Genomic DNA, 22,003 nt, shown 5'->3' on the forward strand with positions numbered 1-22,003 from the left:
ATCCACTCGGGATGTGGGGACACACCTGATTTTAAAAGGACAAGACAATCAGGATCTCTCTCTACAGAGTGGTTTCAGTCAAGCTTCTATCCTGCGTTCCAGCAGCTGCTCAGGGACGAGCTCTTGTACACCCCTGCACACCCATGGAGCCTGTCACAAATGTGCGTGCTCAACAAGGGGCCACGGAGTGAATCCCCAAGCGTGAGGTGCTAAATGTGGGGAACACGGTGGCGACCACTAGGCAAAGGCAGAGGAATGATTAAAGGTGTTCCCTAGGGAATTCCCGATGTGGCTCAGTGGTAACATCCCGACCAGTATCCATGAGGATTTGGGTTCAATCCCTGGCCTTGCTCAGTGGATTGAAGGATCTAGCATTGCTGTGAGCTGTAGTGTACGTCACAGAAGTGGCTTGGATCCGGTGTTGCTGTGGCTGTGGTGTAGCCTGGCAGCTGTAGCTCTGATTCGACCCCTAGCCTGGGAACTTCCATATGCTGTGGGTGCAGCCCTAAAAAGACAATAAAATAAAAATAAATAAATAAAGGTGTTCCCTAAAGAGAATATCCTGCCTTGTACCTGGAACCTCCGAGTAAACCAACAGCTGATGAGGCAAAGTTCTTCTTTAGAAGAATTTCAGCTGACAAATCAAGGAACAATAGAATTAGAACATCACTCCTTTGCTAGACCTGAAGAAAGAACTGATCTAGAGATTTGTTGCTAATGGCCACTGATTGGCAGATAAAGGTTGGTGTGGAGTTTTAAAACGGAAGCATCAGAATGATCCCTGAACCCAGCCACCTATCCAGCATTACAAAAAAGAGACAAGCAGAGGTCACGGAGCTTCTGACATGACGCAAGAAAAGGATGCAGCACCACCCACGATGTAGTCTGGCCCCAAACCCAGAACCTGAATTGCTATAAATCTAACCACGGGTTAGCAGGAAACACAGGGAACAGAAGCATGGGCTAGACGTCACCATGGGGATGAAATCAGCAATCGAGAATGCGGAAAATTCCACTGGGCAAGCCACCTGGTTTCACTCACAAGGACTGCAAGATTTCAAACGCGAGAGTTAACAAGAAGGACGGGGAACCTACATATTCAAAAAAGACTTAGACGCAGCAAAAAACGCAACATGGGGACTGTGTGTATATCCTGATTCAAATGAGCCAACTGCCAGAAAGGGCTTCAAGTTCTCTAGAGAATTAGTTTTGTTTACTGTCTCATGGGACTGATGAGGGTCATTGTGTCATACAAACAGAGGCATCACAGCCGTTCTGTTGCAGACAGAACAGCCAGGAAAAGGCAAGAGGCTGGGCATAAATAAACCAGCCTACAAAGCACTACACATAACCACCCTTGGCCATCCTGGAGGAAGGGGACAGTGAAATGACAACCACAAAGCCAGCATCGGCTCTCCCTCCGCCACCAGAGACCATCTGGAAATGGCCAGAATATCCATTATTATCCATGGGGGATGCAGTTCCGGAGAGGTACCCCAAGGACACGGCAGGGTTTTCATCAGAAAATCATAAACCCACAGCACAAGAGGTGAAAGACGGCAAGTGACGTAATTCAACCTGGAGATCCACTTCTGTACCAGACGCCCTCTGCAAGTCCTTCTAACTGTACAGCAGGCGCTCAAGGATGCCGCTCTCTCAGCCTTTTCAAGGCCTTCGCACTTTATAGAAGGCGCTCAAGGATGCCACCCTCTCAAACTGGTACCCAGAGGGGCACCGCTTTGAAAAGGTTGATCTTAACCAATCTCGGCACATGAAAGCTAAGTCGGGGTGGAGAACAAAAACTCTAAAAATGGTGATCTGACCTTTTCCAAGGCATGTGTAACTTCAAAGACTGACGTGAAGAGAGAGACGCTCAGGGGAATTTAGCTCTTACTCCGGGAACAAAATTTAGCCCAATTAGAAAGATCTGAAATGTGAAGCCTGAGAGATTTTAACCGAAATTGGAAGGAGTCTGGTCTAGTTAGAAGATCGCTAATATTGTAGTTCCTGCTGTGGCTCAGCAGAAACCACCTGACTAGCATCCATGAGGATGCAGGTTCCATCCCTGGCCCGCTCAGTGGGTTAAGGATCTGGGGTTGCCATGAGCTGTGGCATGGGCTGGCAGCTACGGCTCCATTAGATCCCTAGCCTGGGAACCCCCAAATGCCTCGGGTGCAGCCCTAAAAAAGAAGACAATCGCTGATATCCATGTGGCTTTTGTCAATTCCATGGGTCTACAGTCATGCGTAGAGAATTTTCTACCCTACTTTTCCTTTCATCAAAGTGTAGAGCCCTCTGGGACTGCCCAACCCCTAAAGGAAGGGAGGAAGCTTTTAAGCTGCAGGAATTAGGCAACCTGAAGAGAAGGAAGGAACGTTCCTGTGGGCCATGCGTCAGCCAGGACAGAAACCCCAACCTGGAAGGAGCTAGTGTCCAGCACACCCTCCCGCCACGATGCAAGTGTCCCTATAGCCATATGTGACTACTGAGCACTTGAACTTTGTGACTGAGGAACTGAAGTCTTAATCTTTGAAAATTAAATAGCTTCATGCAGCCAATGGCTTGCCAATGAAAGTACAAATATAACTCCCTGTGGAATACGTTAAAGATACAGGTCCCCAGGTCCTGTAAGTGGGGGTTCTGGTCTGATAGGAGAGAAGCAGGGCCAGACATCTGCCTTGGGGAGAAGCTCCCAGGTAGTCCTGAGGCTGCTGGCCCCCCAAACACCCCCGTCCTGCAGGAGAGCAAGAACCTTACCTTGTTGACGATGCCACCACCAGTGCCCAGCACAGTGTCTGGTATGAAATAAATGTTGGTGGACAAATGACTAATAAACAGTTCCGTTGATATACTGTTGATTAACATTAGGAGTCATTTGAATTAATAAAGACTCTGATACAGATTTGTGAATGGTGGAAGGAAAGCCAAGAGAGAAAAACATGAGATGAGAGAGCAAAGCTGCTGATTTACAGTTTTGCCCTCATTAGTTTAGTCATTCATTATAACTACCAGGCAGGTTAAGGCTAGACATGCTGACAGGCAGGCTAGGCTTCTTCTGCAAGAGCAGAAATGGAAATAAATAGCACTCTGTGAGCGAAGATTTAAAAATTCCAATTACCAAGGACGTCAATATTGTGAAATTAGGACCACAACAGCAACGGGAACCCAAAGAAGCAGCACACGAGTCCTTTCCAGCTCTTGTCAGAATTGAGATGTTTGGCTAGTGCCATAATTTACAGGTGAAGATTAGGCATAACCTGATCTGCACTAATTTAGGACATTTGAAACGGGACATAGTTATGGTGAAGCCAAGGATATAATTGGGAGAAATAACTACTATCACTCGATCCACAAGAATATGTCACTGAATCCTTCAAATCTGACCATCGAAACTAACATGGGCTCTCACCTCTTGATCCTGACTTTACATAGACTTTTATTCCGCCTCGCAGATGAGGAAACAGAGAGATTATAAACAGGCTGCCACCTGAGTGGCAGGTGCACAGGTGGGTCCTGGACCGGAAGGGCCACCATTCTGCTGTGCATGACTCTGACCCCTGCGTGGTTTCAGGCACATCGTTTGAGAGCTGCCTGCCACCGTTCCCATCACTACTATTGACATTTGATCACCTCTCCCACCAGCCAGAGGTGCTCTGAAGGTCAGGGGCAAGGTCTTAACTTGCTGGAAGCAAAGCTGGGTTTCAGAATCTAGTTTCCTGACTCCCAACCTGCATCCTTGCTGGAAACTTCCTCCTTGAATAGGTAGTTTCTTACACCACCCAGGACACATCTTTACCCTCCTGCGGACTCACTCCTGGCTGGTCCAGGCTCTCCACATCCCACCACTTAGTCCCTTGATAAGTGCTCAGAGAGGAAGCCAGGCCCCATGGAAAGGGGTGGAGGGGCAAGTTAAGACCCTCCCCTGACCTTCAGAGCACCTCTGGCTGGTGGGAGAGGTGATGAAAGTTCAGTGGTAGAGATGGGAACGGGTGGCAAGGCAGCTCTCGAACCATGCGCTTGAAACCGAGAAGGGGTCAGGGTCCTGCACAGCAGAATGGTGGCCCTTCTGGTCCGGGACTCACCCTGTGCACCTGCCACTCAGATGGCATCCACCATCTAGCAGCTGTATCTCCTCAAGGGCTCACGTGGAATGTGCAGGTCTCATTCTCAAGAACTACTAGTCAATTTCCTTCTGAACTTAACATGTTAATTTCTTTGTTAACCAGGTAACTTTACATTTACCCCCATTCAATCACGCCTTGTTAGTTTTGGCCCCTTGAGCCAAACTGCAGCAATCTCCCTAATCCAGGCCCCGCCATGCAGGGCACGATTCTCTCCCTCCAGCTTTGAGTTGCCAAGAAGTGTGATCCACACACCTTTTATGTCTCCATAGAGACGGGATGACAAATCGTGGGCCAGGATGAGCCCTAAGGCCACAGACAGCAACCTCAGTCCAGCCGTCCAGCACACTTTGGTCCATCTGAACGACGGCTTACTATCCTCTGGGTAGTTGTTCAGCCGACTGCAAACCCACCCAGTGCCCTGGCTGCCTTCTCAATCCTGCATCATGACATTCAGAGACATCGTCCCATAAACGCCTCTTCAAATATTTATGCACGGCTGACAAATTTAAAATCCTCTTTCTTCAACTGTTCCTCTTAGAGGGAATGTTCATTAGAGCTGCCCCTTAAAAGGTGCCTGGAATTATTCCAGACCAAAGGAAAGTCATTGCCAAAGTTCTTCTAGCTCAGAGACACCCCAAATAGGAACCACAGGGGCCATGGACTTCCCCCAGCAACTGCCTTCCCTCCGTGATGGACAGGGCTTGAAAACAGGAAGCTCCGTGTGTTGGAGCTAGGTAGGGAACTGTGATCTGTCGCCATCGGTTTTAATTATTCTGAACTGGAAAAACGGGGTTGAAGCTGGCCAGCCTGCCCAATAAAGCATTTTGATCAAAGATGCAGTTGCACAGAGCACCTGTTTGAGGAACGGCCCGGCCGTCCATGGGGACCCAGGAGAGTTATGGAAGTTATAAAGCTGGCCCCCGCAGTTCCATGGGCAGGCAGCAACCTCGTGAAAAATGCTTCTCCAGAGAAGCTCTGAGTTTCTTTAAACATTCAATTATGGCTCTACAAACACAGATTTTTAAGTGCGCAGCACCTGATCTTTGCGCAAATTAGAGATGGTAGAAAGCAAATAAAATAGATTTCCCAAAACAACCGTGTAATACAAATTCAGCCCTGCTTCACGAAGGACTGGTTCACATGAAGAGATTTTGAGTGGGGTCACTCAGGTGACTCTTCTTTAGTGTTTGCTTTAGAGGATGGCTTTTATGATTAAAGGCACTGAGGACCCCTTTATTGGGGAGATATATATATATATATATGTTTTTTTTTTTTTTTTTTTTTTTTGGCTGCACCCGAGGTATATGGAAGTTCCCGGGCCAGGGACTGAATCCGAGCCATTGTCTGTGACCTATACCACAGCTTTGGAAACGTCAGATCCTTAATCCACTGTGCCGGGCTGGGGATCGAACCTGTGCCTTTCAGTAACCCAAGCCACTGCAGTCAGATTCTTAACCCACTGCGCCCTTGCAGGAACTCCCTTGGTTATGATTTTGAAGCAGGTTTTTAGTTAAAATAGATTGCTAGATATATTCAGTGGGCAGAGTTTTCAGCCCTTGGAAAGTTGCCAGGTGTCTAACATCCACTTCTTCCTTTTTATAAAGAGTACACACTTCAACCGTCTTCCTTTCAGCCACTTCCAGTTTTTTTGCAGCAGCCTTTTTTCCTTCAAAATAAAAGGTTTTCCTAATTTAACAGTAATGTTTTCTTTCTTTCCTCCCTCTTTTTATTTTTTTTTTTTTTTTTTTTTTTTTTTGCTTTCTAGGGCCACATCCGAGGCACATGGAAGCTCCCAGGCTAGGGGTCAAATCTGAGCTGTAGCTGCCAACGTACAGCACAGCCATAGCAATGTGGGATCTGAGCTGCGTCTGTGACCTACCTCCCAGCTCACGGCAACGCCGGATTCTTAACCCACTGAGCCAGGCCAGGGATCGAACCCCTGTCCTCATGGATATCAGTCGGGTTCATTTCAGCTGCGCCACAGTGGCAACTCCCTTAAGAGTAATATTTTCTTGTTGTAAAACATTGATAAAGTAAATGTCATCCAAATCTTTGGAGTATGCATGGACGTGAGTATAATTTTAAGATAAAAGCTGAATACCATGTGAATTATGATCTAACATGCTGTTCACACTGATTTCACATTACCAATGCTTTTACAACAGTAAAAATCTCCGACATCCTCTTTAGATGCGCCACTGTGGAGTTCTGAGGCATAACTTATTCAACACATCCCCTGTTGATGGACTTTGGGGTAAAACATCCTGCAGTGAACATCCCTGAACACAGGGCTGATTCCCCCTCAGGCTCTGACGCAGGATTCAGACCTGCCTTCTGATAGGTCAGGCTCTCTGCTCTGCTGGTTGTTAAATATGTACCTTGATCTCGCACAGTGCACATGGCCTTTGGGTCCTTGAAGCTTCATTTGGATAAATTCTCCATGGATCTGTTGAGCCAAAGGCTATGCAAATTAAAATTCCTGCTGTGGTACAGCAGGTTAAGGATCTAGCATTGTCTCTGCCGGTGGCTGGGGTCTCTGCCAAGGTGAGGCTTCAATCCCCAGCCCGGCGTAGGGTTAAGGATCCGGGGGTTAAGGATCGAAGCTGTTGTGCAGATTTGATCCCTGGCCCAGGAACTTCCCTGTGCCACAGCTACAGCCAAAAAAAAAAAAAAAAAAATTTGATTTTATACTGGATGGTTGATGACCTTTTATGCCTGAGAGCTTTAAGAGCCAGTAGGATACAAGCATTTCATTCCATAAAATTGAGGAATTTTTTGGTAGTCATCATTCCAAAAGTGACATTCTAATGAAACAGACATGTCACCTTTTTGAAAAATTTGTTATACCGAAGTATCTGGGGGAATGGATTACTAAGATAATAATACAGCCATGCTCCAATTTTGAAAATGTTATTTTAAACAAAATGAAATCCCTACAATTAGTATAAGTAGCATAATTAAAATAAAGCTCTGAAAGGTCACAGAAATACATTAAACAATCTCCATATATTTTTCTAAAACATACAGTGACGGTGAAGTTGGGAAAAGAGACATAAAGAAGAGATAGTTTTTTTACAACTTTTCTAATTTTGAGATTATTTTGTGAAAGGCCTGGGATTGGAAGTGAGCAAATCAAGGCACCCTTTCAAATAATCTTCTATTTAATTAGCCAGTGTGGACTATACGCCTTTGTGGAAGATAAATCATTTTCAAAGAGAACCTTGAAAAAGGCTATTAAGCCACTTTACAGACTCAGAGACCCAGATGGGCTCTAAGCAACGCCTTTCTGTTTGGAAAAGTACATCCATATTGCAAAGCTGAAGGAAGAACAGGGTATCACATGACAGGACTCCGCTATCAACTAGGAAGACACAAGAAGCAAAGCCTTATTTATAAGAAATAAGGTCTGTAGGAACATTCGCCAAAATACTAACCAGAGTGGTGTTTGGTAGTAGGGGTAGTTTGGGGGGGAAGGGGGTCCCTTGTTTTTTTGTTTTGCTATAGTTTTCAGTTTTCCGCATTGGACACACATTCCTTTTACAGTGAAAACAGTAATGTAATGTTTTACTAAGTCAGTTTCCATCCCTCTACCTGCAGGTCTCACATCACGCAAGGGTCCAGGGTCAGTATCAGCCACGCCATTGGCCACATTCCTCCAAAAGGCCATCAACAGGAGCCGCTGCAATAAAGACCCTTCCCAAATCCAGCGGCCCATCGAGGAAATGCATCACCACCAGAAGCCTTCTTTTCTTTTGTTCTTCAGGGGACAGTGAGTTCTGTCCACTGAGATGCTTTCAAAACCACATACACACAGCCGTGCACAAAAATGAAAACACCCTATGATATTCTTACATGACCAAAAAAAAAAAAAAAGAGCATGAAAATATTGACTTTGCTAAGAGAGACAGAGCCAAAGCAACATAGGGGTTTCCATTCGGCTCCCTGATGATCTAAAATGTGTGCCTGAACCTCTGTTTTAAGATCACCACGTCACGAGAAATACCCGATTTACTTCTCACAAAGGCTTTTCATCCATCTGATGGCGAGAGGGAGACACGCAAGAAACGCAGAGGCAGGCTGGAGATCTCAGGAAGCAGACCATATGCGACTTCACATATATTCATTTAAAATATATTTATTTTAAATATATATTCAGGTGTACTTTACATTTTGCCTATCTAAGTTTTCAAAAACTGCTGCTGGCCCTGGTGTCAGATACTAAACGTGAGAATTGTCCACCCACGACCTCATGCATCTGATTTGCTCAGGACGCTCACACCAAAGCACCGAAACAAGGAAGTGATCTGACTCTTGATTCCACAGAGATGCTGAGTCTGATTTCTGTGACTCAGTATCTCTGGCAGATCTCATTTCAGGGAAGCTATTTTATCTACACTGTCATTTCAGAGAAAAAAAAAATCAGCATTTCTGGGTGAGGAATAGAAAGCAGTACTTCTGGCAAAGAGAAACTCCTGTTTGGAATCAAGCATGACTTGAGAACTTGATTGATATCTTTAACTACGGATTGCTTATTACAGCACGATTCTTTTCTGGTACTAATCAAATAGAATAATAAAGGGTCTTTTAGGTTGGAGGAACCCAAGGGGAGAGCCACAGAGGGCAAAAGATGACACGAATATGAGTTTTTTTTTTTTTTTCTACTTATGCCTTGAAGCAGGCACAGTGTTCTCCTGGGAAGGTCTACCAAATACGTAATAACATCCATGTGCTACAGAAGAAAAAAATAATACCATTTTCTGGAAATTTATATAATTTTGCAAAAAAAAAGTCTACATTTTTAAATAAAAAGATTAAATACTTTATACCACTGGAGACAAGCTCTGAAAGATAAAATAAACTCTTGGTAATTCTCAAGGAAAAAAGAGCTTCCACCCATTTGAAGCTGTTTCTCCTTATATAACCTGGGAATTGCCAAAAGTCAACTAATTATGGAACACTGTTATTGGAACAGCACAGAGGATGCTTAAATTCTATCCTTGAAAGATCAGGCTCTGAGAAGAAGGGAAATATCAGAACTATGAGAAAAAGCTGCTGAGCTATAAAGTTCTTTTTTGAGAGTGATAAAATTCTTTATTTTTCCATTGGATCTTTTTTTTGTTTTTTTTTTTTTTGTTTTTTTTTTTTTGAAGTTAATTCCAGCCTCGAATCCAAATGTGGATTACGAGTCCACACATTCAGCTCCGTGTCTCTAAACGCCCACGTCAACTATGCAGCCCTTTTGGATCCCCACTGGCCCTCACTCTCCTACCCTGCCATTAACAGGAATTAACTCGACTTACTCGTTTCTTTCCAGCTTTACGATCAGTTCTTTGCTTTCCAGTTGTATTCGAAAATGCAACTCTTCTGGATGATTCTGAAAGATAAATGAGGAAGTCAGGTGAAAATCACATCCCTTTGACGTGCCAACAGCTGAATGGCCTCCACAGGCATCTTCAACGGAGGGAGAAGAAAATACCTTTTCTTCCTGGGACCATTCTGAGACCCCAGGAGAGGAGACCCGCAGAAGCAGGAGGAGCGTCTGGAAACCATGTCACCCACCGGGACAGCACCAACGCACCTGCGCTCCCTGTCTCTGCCTGCCTCTCTTTAGCCATGGTGCCCTTGGGAGCCTCCTTGACTCAACGCCTATGTTCCATAATCCACTCCTTCCTCAGTTTCTGTTTCTAGAAAGGGCACTTTCATTTTCCCAACTGCTCAGAAATTGGAGCCCTTCACCCCCAGCAACTCTATCCGATCCACCATGAGGTCCTCTTGAGTCGCCCTCCAAAACTCAACTCCCGAGGTAAAGGGAACATCCCTTCGTCCTGCTCTGGTCCAAACGGCAGCCATCTCTCACCTGGATGTAGCAAAACTCTTTACCCTGGAGGCCTTGCTTTTCTCCCCTTCATTTTCCAAAGGCAGTGGGAGGATATTGATAAAAATGCAACCTCATCCACCTACCCCTGCTTACGACAAGCCTGTGTGGACAGCCCATTGCACTGACGATAAGATGCCAACTTCTTAAAAAACATTTTATCAGAGTATAAGTGATGTACAATATTATATAAGTTACAGGTGCACAATACAGTGATTTGCAATTTCTAAAGGTTATACTCTATTTATAGCTACTATAAAATATTGGCTATATTCATCAAGTTGTACAGTATATCCTGGTAGCTTATTTTACGCCTAATAGTGTTAGCCCCTTCCCACTAATAGTGTTAGTCTTAGCCCCTACCCCACAATGCCCCTTCCGACTTCCCTCTCCGCCATGGGAAACACTAGTTTTCTCTCTATATCCGTGAGCTGATTCTTTCTCGTTTGTCGTTTGTCATATTTTTAGATTCCACATACAGGTGATATCATACAGTATCTGTCTCTCTTGTCGGACTTATTTCACTCAGCATATGCCTCCAAGTCCATCTACATTGCTGCAAACAGCAACATTTTCATTCTTTTTTATGGCTGAATAGTGTTCGATTGTGTGTGTGCGCACACGTGTGTGTGTGTACATCACATCTTCTTTTGTGCAACACAGATTGCTTCCTATATCTTGGCTTTGTAAATAGTGCTGCTATGAACATTGGGGTGTAGTATCTTTTTGAATTAGTGGTTTGTTTTTTTCAGATATATACCCAGGAGTGGAATCCTGGGTCACGTGGTAGTTCAATTTTTAGGTTTTTGAGAAATCTCCATGCTCTTTCCGCCGCGAATATGTGGCCTGAAGCACCGGTAGGCCTGGCCCTCCACCCTCCATACGCACCTCCATTGCTCTCCTCCTCACTCGGCCGGCTCTTGCCAGCTCCTCAAACACACCAAGCCCCTTTGCAGCTCTGAGTCTTTGCATAGGCTGTTCCCTCTGCCTGGAAGGCTTCCTTCCAACGCTTGTCCTTGCTATCAGCTTAAATGTCAATGATTCAAAAAGCCTTACCTCACTCCCCAATCTAGCAACATCCACCTCTCTCCAGGCTTTCTTTTCTTTTCTTTTCTTTGTTGTCTTTTTAAGGCCGCACCCAAGGCATATGGAGGTTCCCAGGCTAGGGGTCCAATTGGAGCTGTAGCCACCGGTCTACACCACAGCCACAGCAACATGGGATCCCAGCTGCATCTGCGACCTACGCCACAGCTCACGGCAGCGCCGGATCCTTAACCCACTGAGTGAGGCCAGGGATCAAACCCATGTCCTCATGGTGCCAGGTGGGTTCATTCACCACTGAGCCACGATGGGAACTCCTCCCTAGGTTTTCTTTCTTCCAGTCTCCTGCCCTTTTCCTCCGTGTAAGGAAGAACTTCCTTCTTACTGGTTATAATTCAATATGTTGACTTGTGGGTCCACTGATTTATAATGTCCACAATGATGCCAGACAAATAATAAAAGCTCACGAGTTGCTGGATGAAGGAATCAATCAATGAATGGGGCAAGCAACCTCTTCTCCCTCTTGCCAGGCAGACCCCTGCCCCTTTTCTCCTCTGGGCGCCAGGAAGCCCTCACCTGTCCATTGTCAGTGGCGGCACAGCATCTATCTTCTCTGTTCTGCCCCAGAAATCCCAATGAGTTTCTTGTCCTGTCCCAGGAACATATCCACAGGGCAGTGCCCCTTAACCCATGCCTGCCCCAAGTTCTCTCCCACCTAAACAAGGGGGCCGAATGTGCCACATTCTCTCTTGCTGAGCCCAAGTCAATGATTCAGAGTCCTCACCCGAGTCTAAATCCATGTGCCATCCTAAGGTTATTCTATGATGCCCCCACCCCTTGCTGCCCCTCCCCCTGGGCATCCTCAGTGATTCTGGGTAGGGACAGTCCACTCCTACTCCCCCTCCCTCAGGGCAGCACATTTCAAATGGGGGTTCTACATGTCTATCAGACATTTCTCTCCTAGAGAAACTCAAAATGTTTAATGTTTACATTTATTTTTATTTATTTATTTTGCTTTTTAGGGCCTCACCTGCAGCATATGGAAGTTCCCAGGCTAGGGGTTGAATCCGAGCTGCAGCTGCCAGCCTACACCACAGCCACAGCCACGCAGGATCTGAGATGCCTCTGTGACCTACACCACAGCTCATGGCAGTGCTGGATCCTTAACCCACTGAGTGAGGCCAGGGATGGAACCTGCATCCTCATCGATCCTAGTCGGGTTCAAAATCCTCTGAGCCACGATGGGAACTCCCTTTGATGTTTATTTTTTAAAAATGAACTCTGTGTTTTCATTCTGATGATGTGTTAAGAGAATTCACTCATCATGACCATGCCCTGAACTAGCTCACTGGGCTCCTGTGTTTAGGTGGACGCCTGGCAGTGCTGCCCAATGGTCCAGGCTGATGGAGAAGGGCAGGGGAGGGTTTAGTCGCAGTCCACCTAAGGAAGTGCCAAATGCCATCACAGCCCAGTGTAGGAATGAAGGTTCCTTAGTGGCTTAAAAGGGTCCACGAGGAGGAGAGCTGGGTCAGAATGGTGCCAGCTTCCCAAACCCAAGATCGCCAGGCTCCCATGGCGCTGCCTGGTGCTACAGATGGCATTTCAGTCTTGCTCAAACATCACCGTGCATATTAAGTTAGTGCTGCTGACCTCAGTGTATCGGTTTGTCTGCCTTTGCTTTGTGCGTATTTTGATTTTGGGCTTGAATAAGAGATGGGAGAATGAGAAGTTCACGCATAGCTCTCTAACATTCAAAGTTTGAAAGATACGAACTCCTTAGTTTAAGGCACGTTTTTACCACACAGCATTCAGCTCTACTATGAATTAACTAACCTCAGCCTAAGAGAAAATGGACTGTAAGTTCCAATAACCAACATTAAACTAACGAGTTAAAATGACACAAAATGGGGAGCTCCCGTTGTGGCTCAGTGGGTTAAGAACCAGACATAGTGTCCATGAGGATGCGGGTTCCGTTCCTGGCCTTGCTCAGTGGGTTAAGGATCCCACTTTGCCACAAGCTTTGCCAAAGGTTGCAGATGCGGCTGGGATCTGGTGTTACTGTGGCTGTGGCTGTGGCTGTGGCGTAGGCTGGCAGCTGCAGCTCCGATTCCAACCCTAGCCCGGGAACTTCCATAGGCTGCAGTTGTACCCTTAAAAAAAAAAGAAAAAAGAAACAAAATCCACAACAAAGTCACAGGACGTTTGGGGAAAATGTTACAGCTTGCATTAAATAATGTCATATAACCGGGGTCAAGTCACAAAGGGTGAAACACCATCCACTTTATTTTCAGGGCAGCCCTTGGAATGTCTTTTTCCTCTGTGTAACATGGGAACCATTAGCGACATATGGCTATGTACATTCGAATTAATTAAAATGAAATAAAAATTAAGAATCAGCTCATCCGTCGCACTGGACACATTTCAAAGCTCAAAAGCAACATGTGGTTGGCGGTACCCCTCCTGGACAGGCCAAACATGGAACATTTCTGTCCTCACAGCAAGTTCACAGACATTGCCAGCTACACTGGACATAACTGGGTGAGCAATAAAGACCTGGCAATTGCATCGCCCAATCTCTGCCCAAGTGCTAGACTCTTCTGAACATTGGTGCCTTTAAGAGATAAAATTAGGTGCAAATCCGAGTTGGTTTTTTTTTTAATGTGTTTTAGGAAAGCTCCTCTCAATTTTCATTAGTAGGTGACATTATTTTTTGAGTAGTTACTTAAGCATAAGCATTATACACAGGACCTTCCATATACACGGAATGCTTAAGTCTGTTTTCTGGGTTTAAACAGATCTTGTTTTTTATGGATTCATTCTAGCAAATGATTACACAAACATCAGTGGTCCACTAAAAACCATACTTCTGACCTGCTATGTTTTGAGACTGGCTGGTGTTTATAAGATTGTATGGATTTCCGAGTGCCTGTTGAACTTTTACATTCAATATCACTATTCCTACCCCATGCAACGTTAAACACACATCACTTCTTTTGATTTTAACATAGCCTACGGAAGTGCTTCTCAGCTGAGTACACTTTCAAGTCTGTCACAAGGATTTTTTAGCTAAATTACCAATACTTTCTGACACCTAGATTTAATTACAAATAAATATATATAGAATGTTCTCTCCAGGGTCTGCAGTTTGTACTCATTAGCTGTATCTTAGAAAAATGAGATTAAGTGTGTTTACAATAAAATCCTAGGGAGTTTCTGTTGTGGCTCAGCTGGTTAAGAACCCAACGAGGAACTCCCATCGTGGCTCAGTGGTTAACAAACCCAACTAGTATACATGAAGATGCAGGTGGCAGATGAGGCTCGGATCCCATGTTGCTGTGGCTGTGGTGTAGGCTGGCAGCTGTAGCTCTGATTCAACCCCTAGCCTGGGAACTTCCATTCGGGGGCACAGCCCTAAAAAAACAAAACAAAACAAAACGAAAAGACAAAAAAAAGAACCCAACTAGTATCCACGAGGATGCAGGTTCGATCCCCAGCCTCGCTCAATGGGTTAAGAATACAGGAATGGAGTTCCCGTCGTGGCACAGTGGTTAACGAATCTGACTAGGAACCGTGAGGTTGCAGGTTCGGTCCCTGGCCTTGCTCAGTGGGTTAACGATCCGGTGTTGCCGTGAGCTGTGGTGTAGGTTGCAGACACGGCTCGGATCCCGCGTTGCTGTGGCTCTGGCGTAGGCCAGTGGCTACAGCTCCGATTGGACCCCTAGCCTGGGAACCTCCATATGCCGCGGGAGCGGCCCAAGAAATAGCAAAAAGACAAAAAAAAAAAAAAAATTAAAAAAAAAAAAAAGAATACAGGATTGCTGCAAGCTGTTGTGTAGGCTGGCAGCTGCAGTTCTGATTTGACCCCTAGCCTGGAAACTTCCATATACCACAGGGGAGGCCCTAAAAAGAGAAAAAGAAAAAAACACCTCGCAATGTTCTGCCAAGATGTGTCCGAATAGCGTATTAATCAATATGTTTGTCTATCCAACGTGTTTTACACGCATGTGTGTAAATAACTTAGTTACTTTACTTACAAGTTGTGTTTTCCTAAGATAGGGACATGCCCATCACTATTTTAAAGATAAATCCTCACAATTATCAGGATTTTGTGAATAAAAATAAAATACTTGCAGTCCCTTTTTTTCCCTGAAAAATTCAGTGGGTTGAAACATTCGCATTTGCACTATTTCCACATAAAGTCCCTACAGGAGCTGTTACGACGTCCTAACGTCAACAGATTTCAAATGAATACGTTGTCCCCAGGGAGGCAGAAAGAGCGCTATCTGTATATTTTAGCTGAGATCTGAATGGTACAGGAGAAATCAGTGGTGAAGGAGAACAGGGAGCTGTTTTAACTCAAAAACCACTAATTGCATTAGATTTCTTGGTGCAAAAGCAGGCATCCATTCCATTCTCTTTTGATTTTGAGACACTGGAGATGGTGAACTGGTGCTGTTAAATACGGCATTCCTTTTCTTAAAAATGACATATTGATTGGCCTAATGAAACGGCAACTTTTATTGAATGCTTAAAGAGCTGCATTTGCTGACTAAATCAATTAAGCGCTTATCAACACTATGCTAGACATGTTTTGACAGTCATTGTAATTCTACGATTTTAGGTGGAAAAATTATATCCAAAAGAGTATATAAAATGCATAAGTACAATTTAAAAAAACAATTAAATAATCACCAGGGTACCTGCCACCTAGCTGAAAAATCAAAATATTACCAGAACCTGAGAAGCCCCCCTGTATTCGTTTGCTGAGGTTGCCATAACAAAATATCACCGACCGGGTAGCTTAACAGAAATTTATTCTCACACAGTTCTGGAAGCTAGAAGTCCATGATCAAGGCAGGTTTCTTCTGAGGCCTCTCTCCTTGTAAGTTTCCCATGGAAATGAGTTTGGGCAACTCCCCTAAACAGTTTGCAGGCAGGTCTGCAAAATAAGGCTCTGGCTGGACCCGGCTACCCATCACTCAGACCCTGGGCTGCCCTGTACTCTACCTGAGACCTCTCACAATGCACTTAGAAAGCACATCCCACTTAACTGGAAGTTTAAACACATGTTTAAAAAGTGATTTTTTTTTTTTTTTGATTAGCTACAGTTTCTTTTCTTCTTCTTGGTATTATCCATTGTGCTTCCTTTCTTTACTTTGTATAATTGGGAACTCACCTAAACTTGAATTTAAATTATTTCATCCATGATGGCTACAGGATATCCCAAGGCCATAAATGTAGCTTTTCCTGGGAGCAGGGAAGCTTAGGAATTTTTTTCCCTGAACTGATATACAGCATCATCTCCTGGGTGCGTCTATGTCCTTAAAGATAATTTTTAATGACTTAGAAAAATGTGAACCTGACCATGGCATTGAAGAAGCTGGCAGTGAGTCGGCAGAAGGAAGGGACCTGCCTTAAAAAATCAGATGCGGGGAGGCATCAACAGCCAAGTCCACTCCCATTACGATTTCTAGGTTGTCCTTTCAAAGACAATGGTCAGTTCCGAGCCAAATTCATCCATTTCAACCATCGGTACCAGAAGCTCAGAGGGATCCAGTTTTTCAAGCCAAACAACAATATTAAAATACTGCATTCAGGGGACTCTGAAATAACCAGATCCCTCTGCAGCACTAAATAAATGCTTCGGGCTGCAGCCCTGGCACTCATAGGGCACGAGGGAGTCATTTATTGCTATGAATATTTAGAGGCAATCTTGATTACCACTTTAATATCAGTGCACTAGCTCCATAGCCAGGAAGACGTGTGTACCGTGGAATTGAGAGAGGATGAAATTGAATTAGCCTGAGAACACAGTAAGGAGGGCAGCGTCATAATGGGTGTCTCTGGCTTGGGGCCTTTTCAGTTATTACGTAAATGATGATAATGTTTATTCATGAGTCATCGATCTTTTTTCTCTGATGGAAAAATGACATGAGCAACTCCCTTGTTAAGATGTGCGGAAAGGCACCCATTTTCCCAGGTTAAAAACTGCTTCTGAAAGATACAGAATGCAGTTCTAAGTTGTTTGGGTGTGAAAATGTTAGGTTCGTGTTCACACGGACTTCTCTTACTGCATTTCTCCCTGTGAGGGCTTTACAGATTCCAGCCCATTTCTCCCTTCCTGCCAGGAAAAGGCACAACCTTTCATGCCCGGGGGGCATGTGCACAGCCCTGAGTTCAAGCTCTTTATGCTGCTGCTATTGGTAGGCTCGCACAGGCGTGAGTTTGCAGCCAACATTTTCGATTTTCATTTTAGGTTCCTATAGCTACAGCCAGGGCATCTTGCAGCCTCACTTAGCACTGAAATACTGCCATTCTCCCCCGAGCATCCCTGTGCTATAGGGTTACAGCGCTTCCTGCTCTTTGTCTATAGGAGGACAATGACTGATTCTTTTTTTTTTTTTTTCCTCCTTTTTAGGGCTGCACCTGCGGTATATGGAAGTTCCGGGGCTAGGGGTCAAATCCAAGCTGCAGCCAGGCTATATCACAGCCCACGTGGGATCTGAGACCTACGCCGCAGCTCACAGCAACGCCAAATCCTTAACCCACTGAGCAAGGCCAGGGATCAAACCCACCTCCTCATGGATACTAGTCGGGTTTTTAACCCATGGAGCCATGGTGGGAACTCCCGACAATGGCTGCTTCTGAGCAGAGAACGGTCCCTTGTCCCCCCCCAGAGTTTGCTCCTGGGTTGCAAGAGGAGATTGACAACATGATTTAACAGAAAGCAGTCTGGGTAAAAGCTTGAGGACACCAGTTTCTCGAACTTCACCCACATCTAAGATTCAGTTCTTACTTTATCAGCCCCCGGTCCAACACAAAGGGGAACCAGGGGAAAACTGACAGCAGCTCTGCCCCAGAACACCCCCGCTTAGTGACGAGGCTCCTCGGTAAAATGCATTCGTGGTAACCCACATTCTGTGAAGGGCTGTGGTCTTCACACCGCGGTGATCTGGCCTCCCTCGTCCCCAAGTCCCGCCACCCCGCTGAGCTGGCCCAGCTCGGCAGGCTGCTGGGCCTATGCGCCCGCTGAGCCTTGGCTGGACAGTCCTCCTGGCTCCCAGGGCCTCACCTCCAGGTCTCCGCCTGGACGCCACCCCCAGGGCAGCCCGGCCACTCCCTCCCCAGCGGGCTCTCTGCCCTCACCCACCTCTCTGCTCCCCTCTCTCCACCTCATCTGTGATCGCCTACGGGCGTGTTCGACTCCCGCGTGGATTGTCTCTCTCCTCTAGCGAAATAGAAATTTCATGGGAAGGGGGCCTTTTTCTGTCTTGTTCTGCCTTCTCTTCCTAAACCCAGGACTGGGCCACCTGGAAGCATCTGTGGGGTGACAGGTACAGGCGCGGAGGTGGCAGGGGTGGCAGAGGGGACACTGACTCAGGGGGCAATGAAGTCATGAGGTCACCTCGGAAGGTACGAATGGGCTCTCTTCCCGGTCACCACTGACCGAGCACAAGGCCACCGTCCGGCCCTCCGCCAGCCTCCCTCCCAGAGGCTGACATCTCACAGATGCCAGTGGCAGCTCGGAGGACCCCTTCATGGTGACTGTGGAACCGGCTGATGAAGGTGACCTGTGTTCTCCCCGCTCTGCGGAGCGGAGGCGGCGCTTGCGGGGAGCCAGACCGCTCCGTCTCTGGCTGGACGAGGGCAGTGGCAGGGCTCTGGCACCCGTGGGTCACCCAAAGGACACCTGCTCCTCCCAGTCGGTTCCTTTGGACCTTAGTGAGAAAAAATCCACACCAGAGCAGAGGAGTAGAGAGCCCGCAGCAGCAGGGGGAGGGGGGGGACAAATGTCAATCAACGTCACATCCAAGGCGGTGGGGGCGGGGCTGCAGAGTCAGATGTCAGGGCTTCGGGGATGGGGACGGGGACTGGGCGGGTGAGAGTCGGGGTGGAGGAAAATCAGGGCCGGAGGAGGAGGTGAGGGCGGCCTCCTCTGCCGCTTAACGCTTGTTGATGGCCCTGGGCTTGGGGACTGGACGCCCGGTGCCGGCACCCTGTGATGGAGGCCGTGTTGCTGAAATGGGCCTCTGATGTCAGAGGCCAGCGGGTTTGAGGCACTTGTCCTCAGACCTCTGCCACCCTCCTGGCCTCCCGGCCTTCCGGCATCGGGATGAGCAGGCAGGAGAGAGAAAGTCACTGCCTGCTGATGGCTCAGGTTCACCTGGACGCCCAGGGCAGGAGGCCAATGGTTAAGATGGACTTTCCCATCAGTTACAAGCCCTTCACTCACAAGACTGCCCACAGCCCTAGTGCTATGCCAGCCATCCTGTACCCCATCACTCACAAGACTGCCTGCAGCCCTAGGGCCACAGGCCCCCCATACAGCACTCAGCATCAGTGAGGCTGCACCACGGAACACAGAGCTTGTGATGAGAAATGTCACGTGAAGGAGGCCCTGGCTGGGGTCTGGGACGGTGCACTTCGGCATCCTCAAACCACCCTCAACAGCCCCGAAGAGGGTCACCGAGCCCCTGACTGGCGTCTAGAGGCACCCTAAGTTGGAAATTTAGGAAGCAAAGGTGTAACAATTCCTCCTCCTTTGGTTGCAAAGGAATTACAGTTTTACTTAAGAAAGAACTACTTCATTTCATCTTGGAAATGTAGCATGTTTCCATCTAGGAGGCTGTACTTGATGGGCGGGGCAGCGGGGGGGGCCCCCCTCCGGTGAGAGGTGTGTTCACAGATGGTTTGGATGCTGCCACTCAGGCTCGGGGACTGCTTGTGGGTCACTTCACGATGGTGGGCCACGTTCCCTCACCAGGAAATTGGAGATAACAAGACTCTTCCTGTTTATCAGTGTGGTCGGGAAAAATGGGACCCCCAAAACGTTCCCATACTAATTCCTCCGGAATGTCCCCACACTAATCCCTGACCTTGCATGCGTGATAAAGGGGGACAGGGGAATATCATCCTGGTTTATTCAGATGGGCCCAGTGCACTCACGAAGGTGCTTAAAAGCAGAGAACCTGCATTGCTGGCATCAGAGAGATGCAGCAAGAGAAGCAGATGACCAGTTTGCTCACCTTGAAGATGGAACACAGGAGCCACGAGCCCAGGAAGCAGTGGCCTCGAGAAGCTGGGAATGGCCCTTGACCTTCAGCCAGAGAAAACACAGGGACACTGGCCCTGCCATCTCAAAGAGCTGAATACTGCCAATATCGCAAATGCGCAGGAACAGGTCCTCCCCTGATGCCTCCATCAAACAGGGCGGCTTTGGGAACACCTTGATTTCAACCTGGTGAGATGTGAAGCAGGGACCCCAACAGGCTGCCAGCCCTGTGACCTTCAGAGTTCCCTGGCAGCTCAGTCGGTTAAGGATCTGGTGTTGTCACTGCTGTGGCTCTAGTTACTGCTGTGGCACGGGTTCGATCCCTGGCCCCAGAACTTCTGCATGCCATGGGCACAGCCAACAATGGGGGGGGGCATTGTTTCAAGCCACTTAAGCTGTTGTAGTTTGTTAGAGCAGCAAGAGAAAACAGAAATCATCAAGAAAATTGCTGTGAAATTCAAATGCTAAAATGTCTGTTTGGAAACCATCATGCATGATGAAATGGAAATGCCTGTTTATTACAGAAATCCAATCACCAATAAAACTTCTACTTCCCAGCGTGACAGTGACAAAATACCATTTCACTTATTATTTATTGCTATTTACCCGAATTGCGACCCTTTTATGCTTTTTGTATTTAGATCTAAATGAGCATAATAAATTGTTTTTTTTTTTTAAAAAGCTAACAAGTTTTCAAAAAGAAATATTATACATTCATTAACTGGGGGCCTCTTTATAAGACAGGCATGAGGCCAGTTCCTGGGGAGATGGCAGAAAGCAACTTATCTCTTCCCTTATGTAAGCAGCTCTTTGCAGGAAGCAACTCTTTGCCAGAGGCCCTTTATCCTGTTACTTTAGCAGCTACATTTTTTTCCTTTTCCTTTTTCTTTTTCTATCTCTTTTTAAGGCTACACCCAAGGCATATGGAAGTTCCCAGGCCAGGGGTCAAATTGGAGCTGCAGCTGCAGGCCTACACCACAGCCATGGCACTGCCAGATCTGTGCCGCAGGTTGCGGCAACGCTGGATCCTTAACCCACTGAGCAGGGCCAGGGATCTAACCCGCATCCTCACAGAGACAATGTCGGGTTCTTAACTCACTGAGCCACAGCAGGAACTCCAGCAGCTATGTTCTAACTTCACTTTTACACCAGGTGCTCCCATGTGTCACCAACTTCCAGCCCAAGCATACCTTTCCAGTCTTTGGATCACACAATGCCTTGCCTAACCCGCGGGCTCATTCCTTAAAGAAGTAGAAATGAAAAAAAGTAAGGAATGGATGACTAAATCTCTTCCCCATCTTCCCTTCACTAATCCCACGGGCAAAACGCATGAATAAGAGCATCTAAAGAAAGAGCAGGAGGCGTCAGCAAGGCTGCACACACTGAAAGATAACGAAGGCCCTGACCCCTTCCCCACAAATGATTAACTGCCACGAGCTTCTCCTCTTTCTGTCTTCTTGTTGTTGTTGTCTTTCTGGGGCTGCACCTGTGGCATATGGAGGTTCCCAGGCTAGGGGTCTAATAGGAGCTACAGCTGCCAGCCTACACCATAGCTGCAGCAATGCCAGATCCAAACTGCATCTGTGAACTACACCACAGCTCACAGCAACGCCAGATCCTTAACCCATGGAGCGAGGCCATGGATCGAACCCAAAACCTCATGGTTCCTAGTCAGATTCGTTTCCACTGCATCATGACGGGAACTCCTTCCCCTCTTTCTCTTAAAAAACTTTCATGGCCAAGTAGAAGCTTCTGAGTTGGTTCCGGGACATGAGTCCGCCTTCTCCCCAGGTTGCTGGCCTCCTGAATAAAGTGATCTTTCCTTTTCCAACCAACACTTGTCTCTGAGAGACAAGTCAACTATTGGCTTTGGAGCAGCAAGCAGACAAAACTGAGTTTGTAACACTTGCT

General features: G+C 46.7%; 1 protein-coding gene across 3 annotated transcripts in view; it reads right to left on the reverse strand.

Annotated features, from left to right (window-relative positions):
• Positions 1 to 22,003, reverse strand: part of ADAM12 (ADAM metallopeptidase domain 12) — a 379,957-nt gene that overhangs the window by 263,400 nt on the left and 94,554 nt on the right. For all 3 annotated transcript variants that reach the window (XM_021072593.1, XM_021072591.1, XM_021072592.1), the window contains exon 3: positions 9,425 to 9,498. In XM_021072593.1, the coding sequence (XP_020928252.1) occupies positions 9,425 to 9,498 (74 nt within the window). The remainder of the gene's footprint in view (positions 1 to 9,424; positions 9,499 to 22,003) is intronic.

Source organism: Sus scrofa, chromosome 14 (genome assembly GCF_000003025.6).
Source record: "Sus scrofa isolate TJ Tabasco breed Duroc chromosome 14, Sscrofa11.1, whole genome shotgun sequence".
Lineage (NCBI taxonomy): Eukaryota > Metazoa > Chordata > Mammalia > Artiodactyla > Suidae > Sus > Sus scrofa.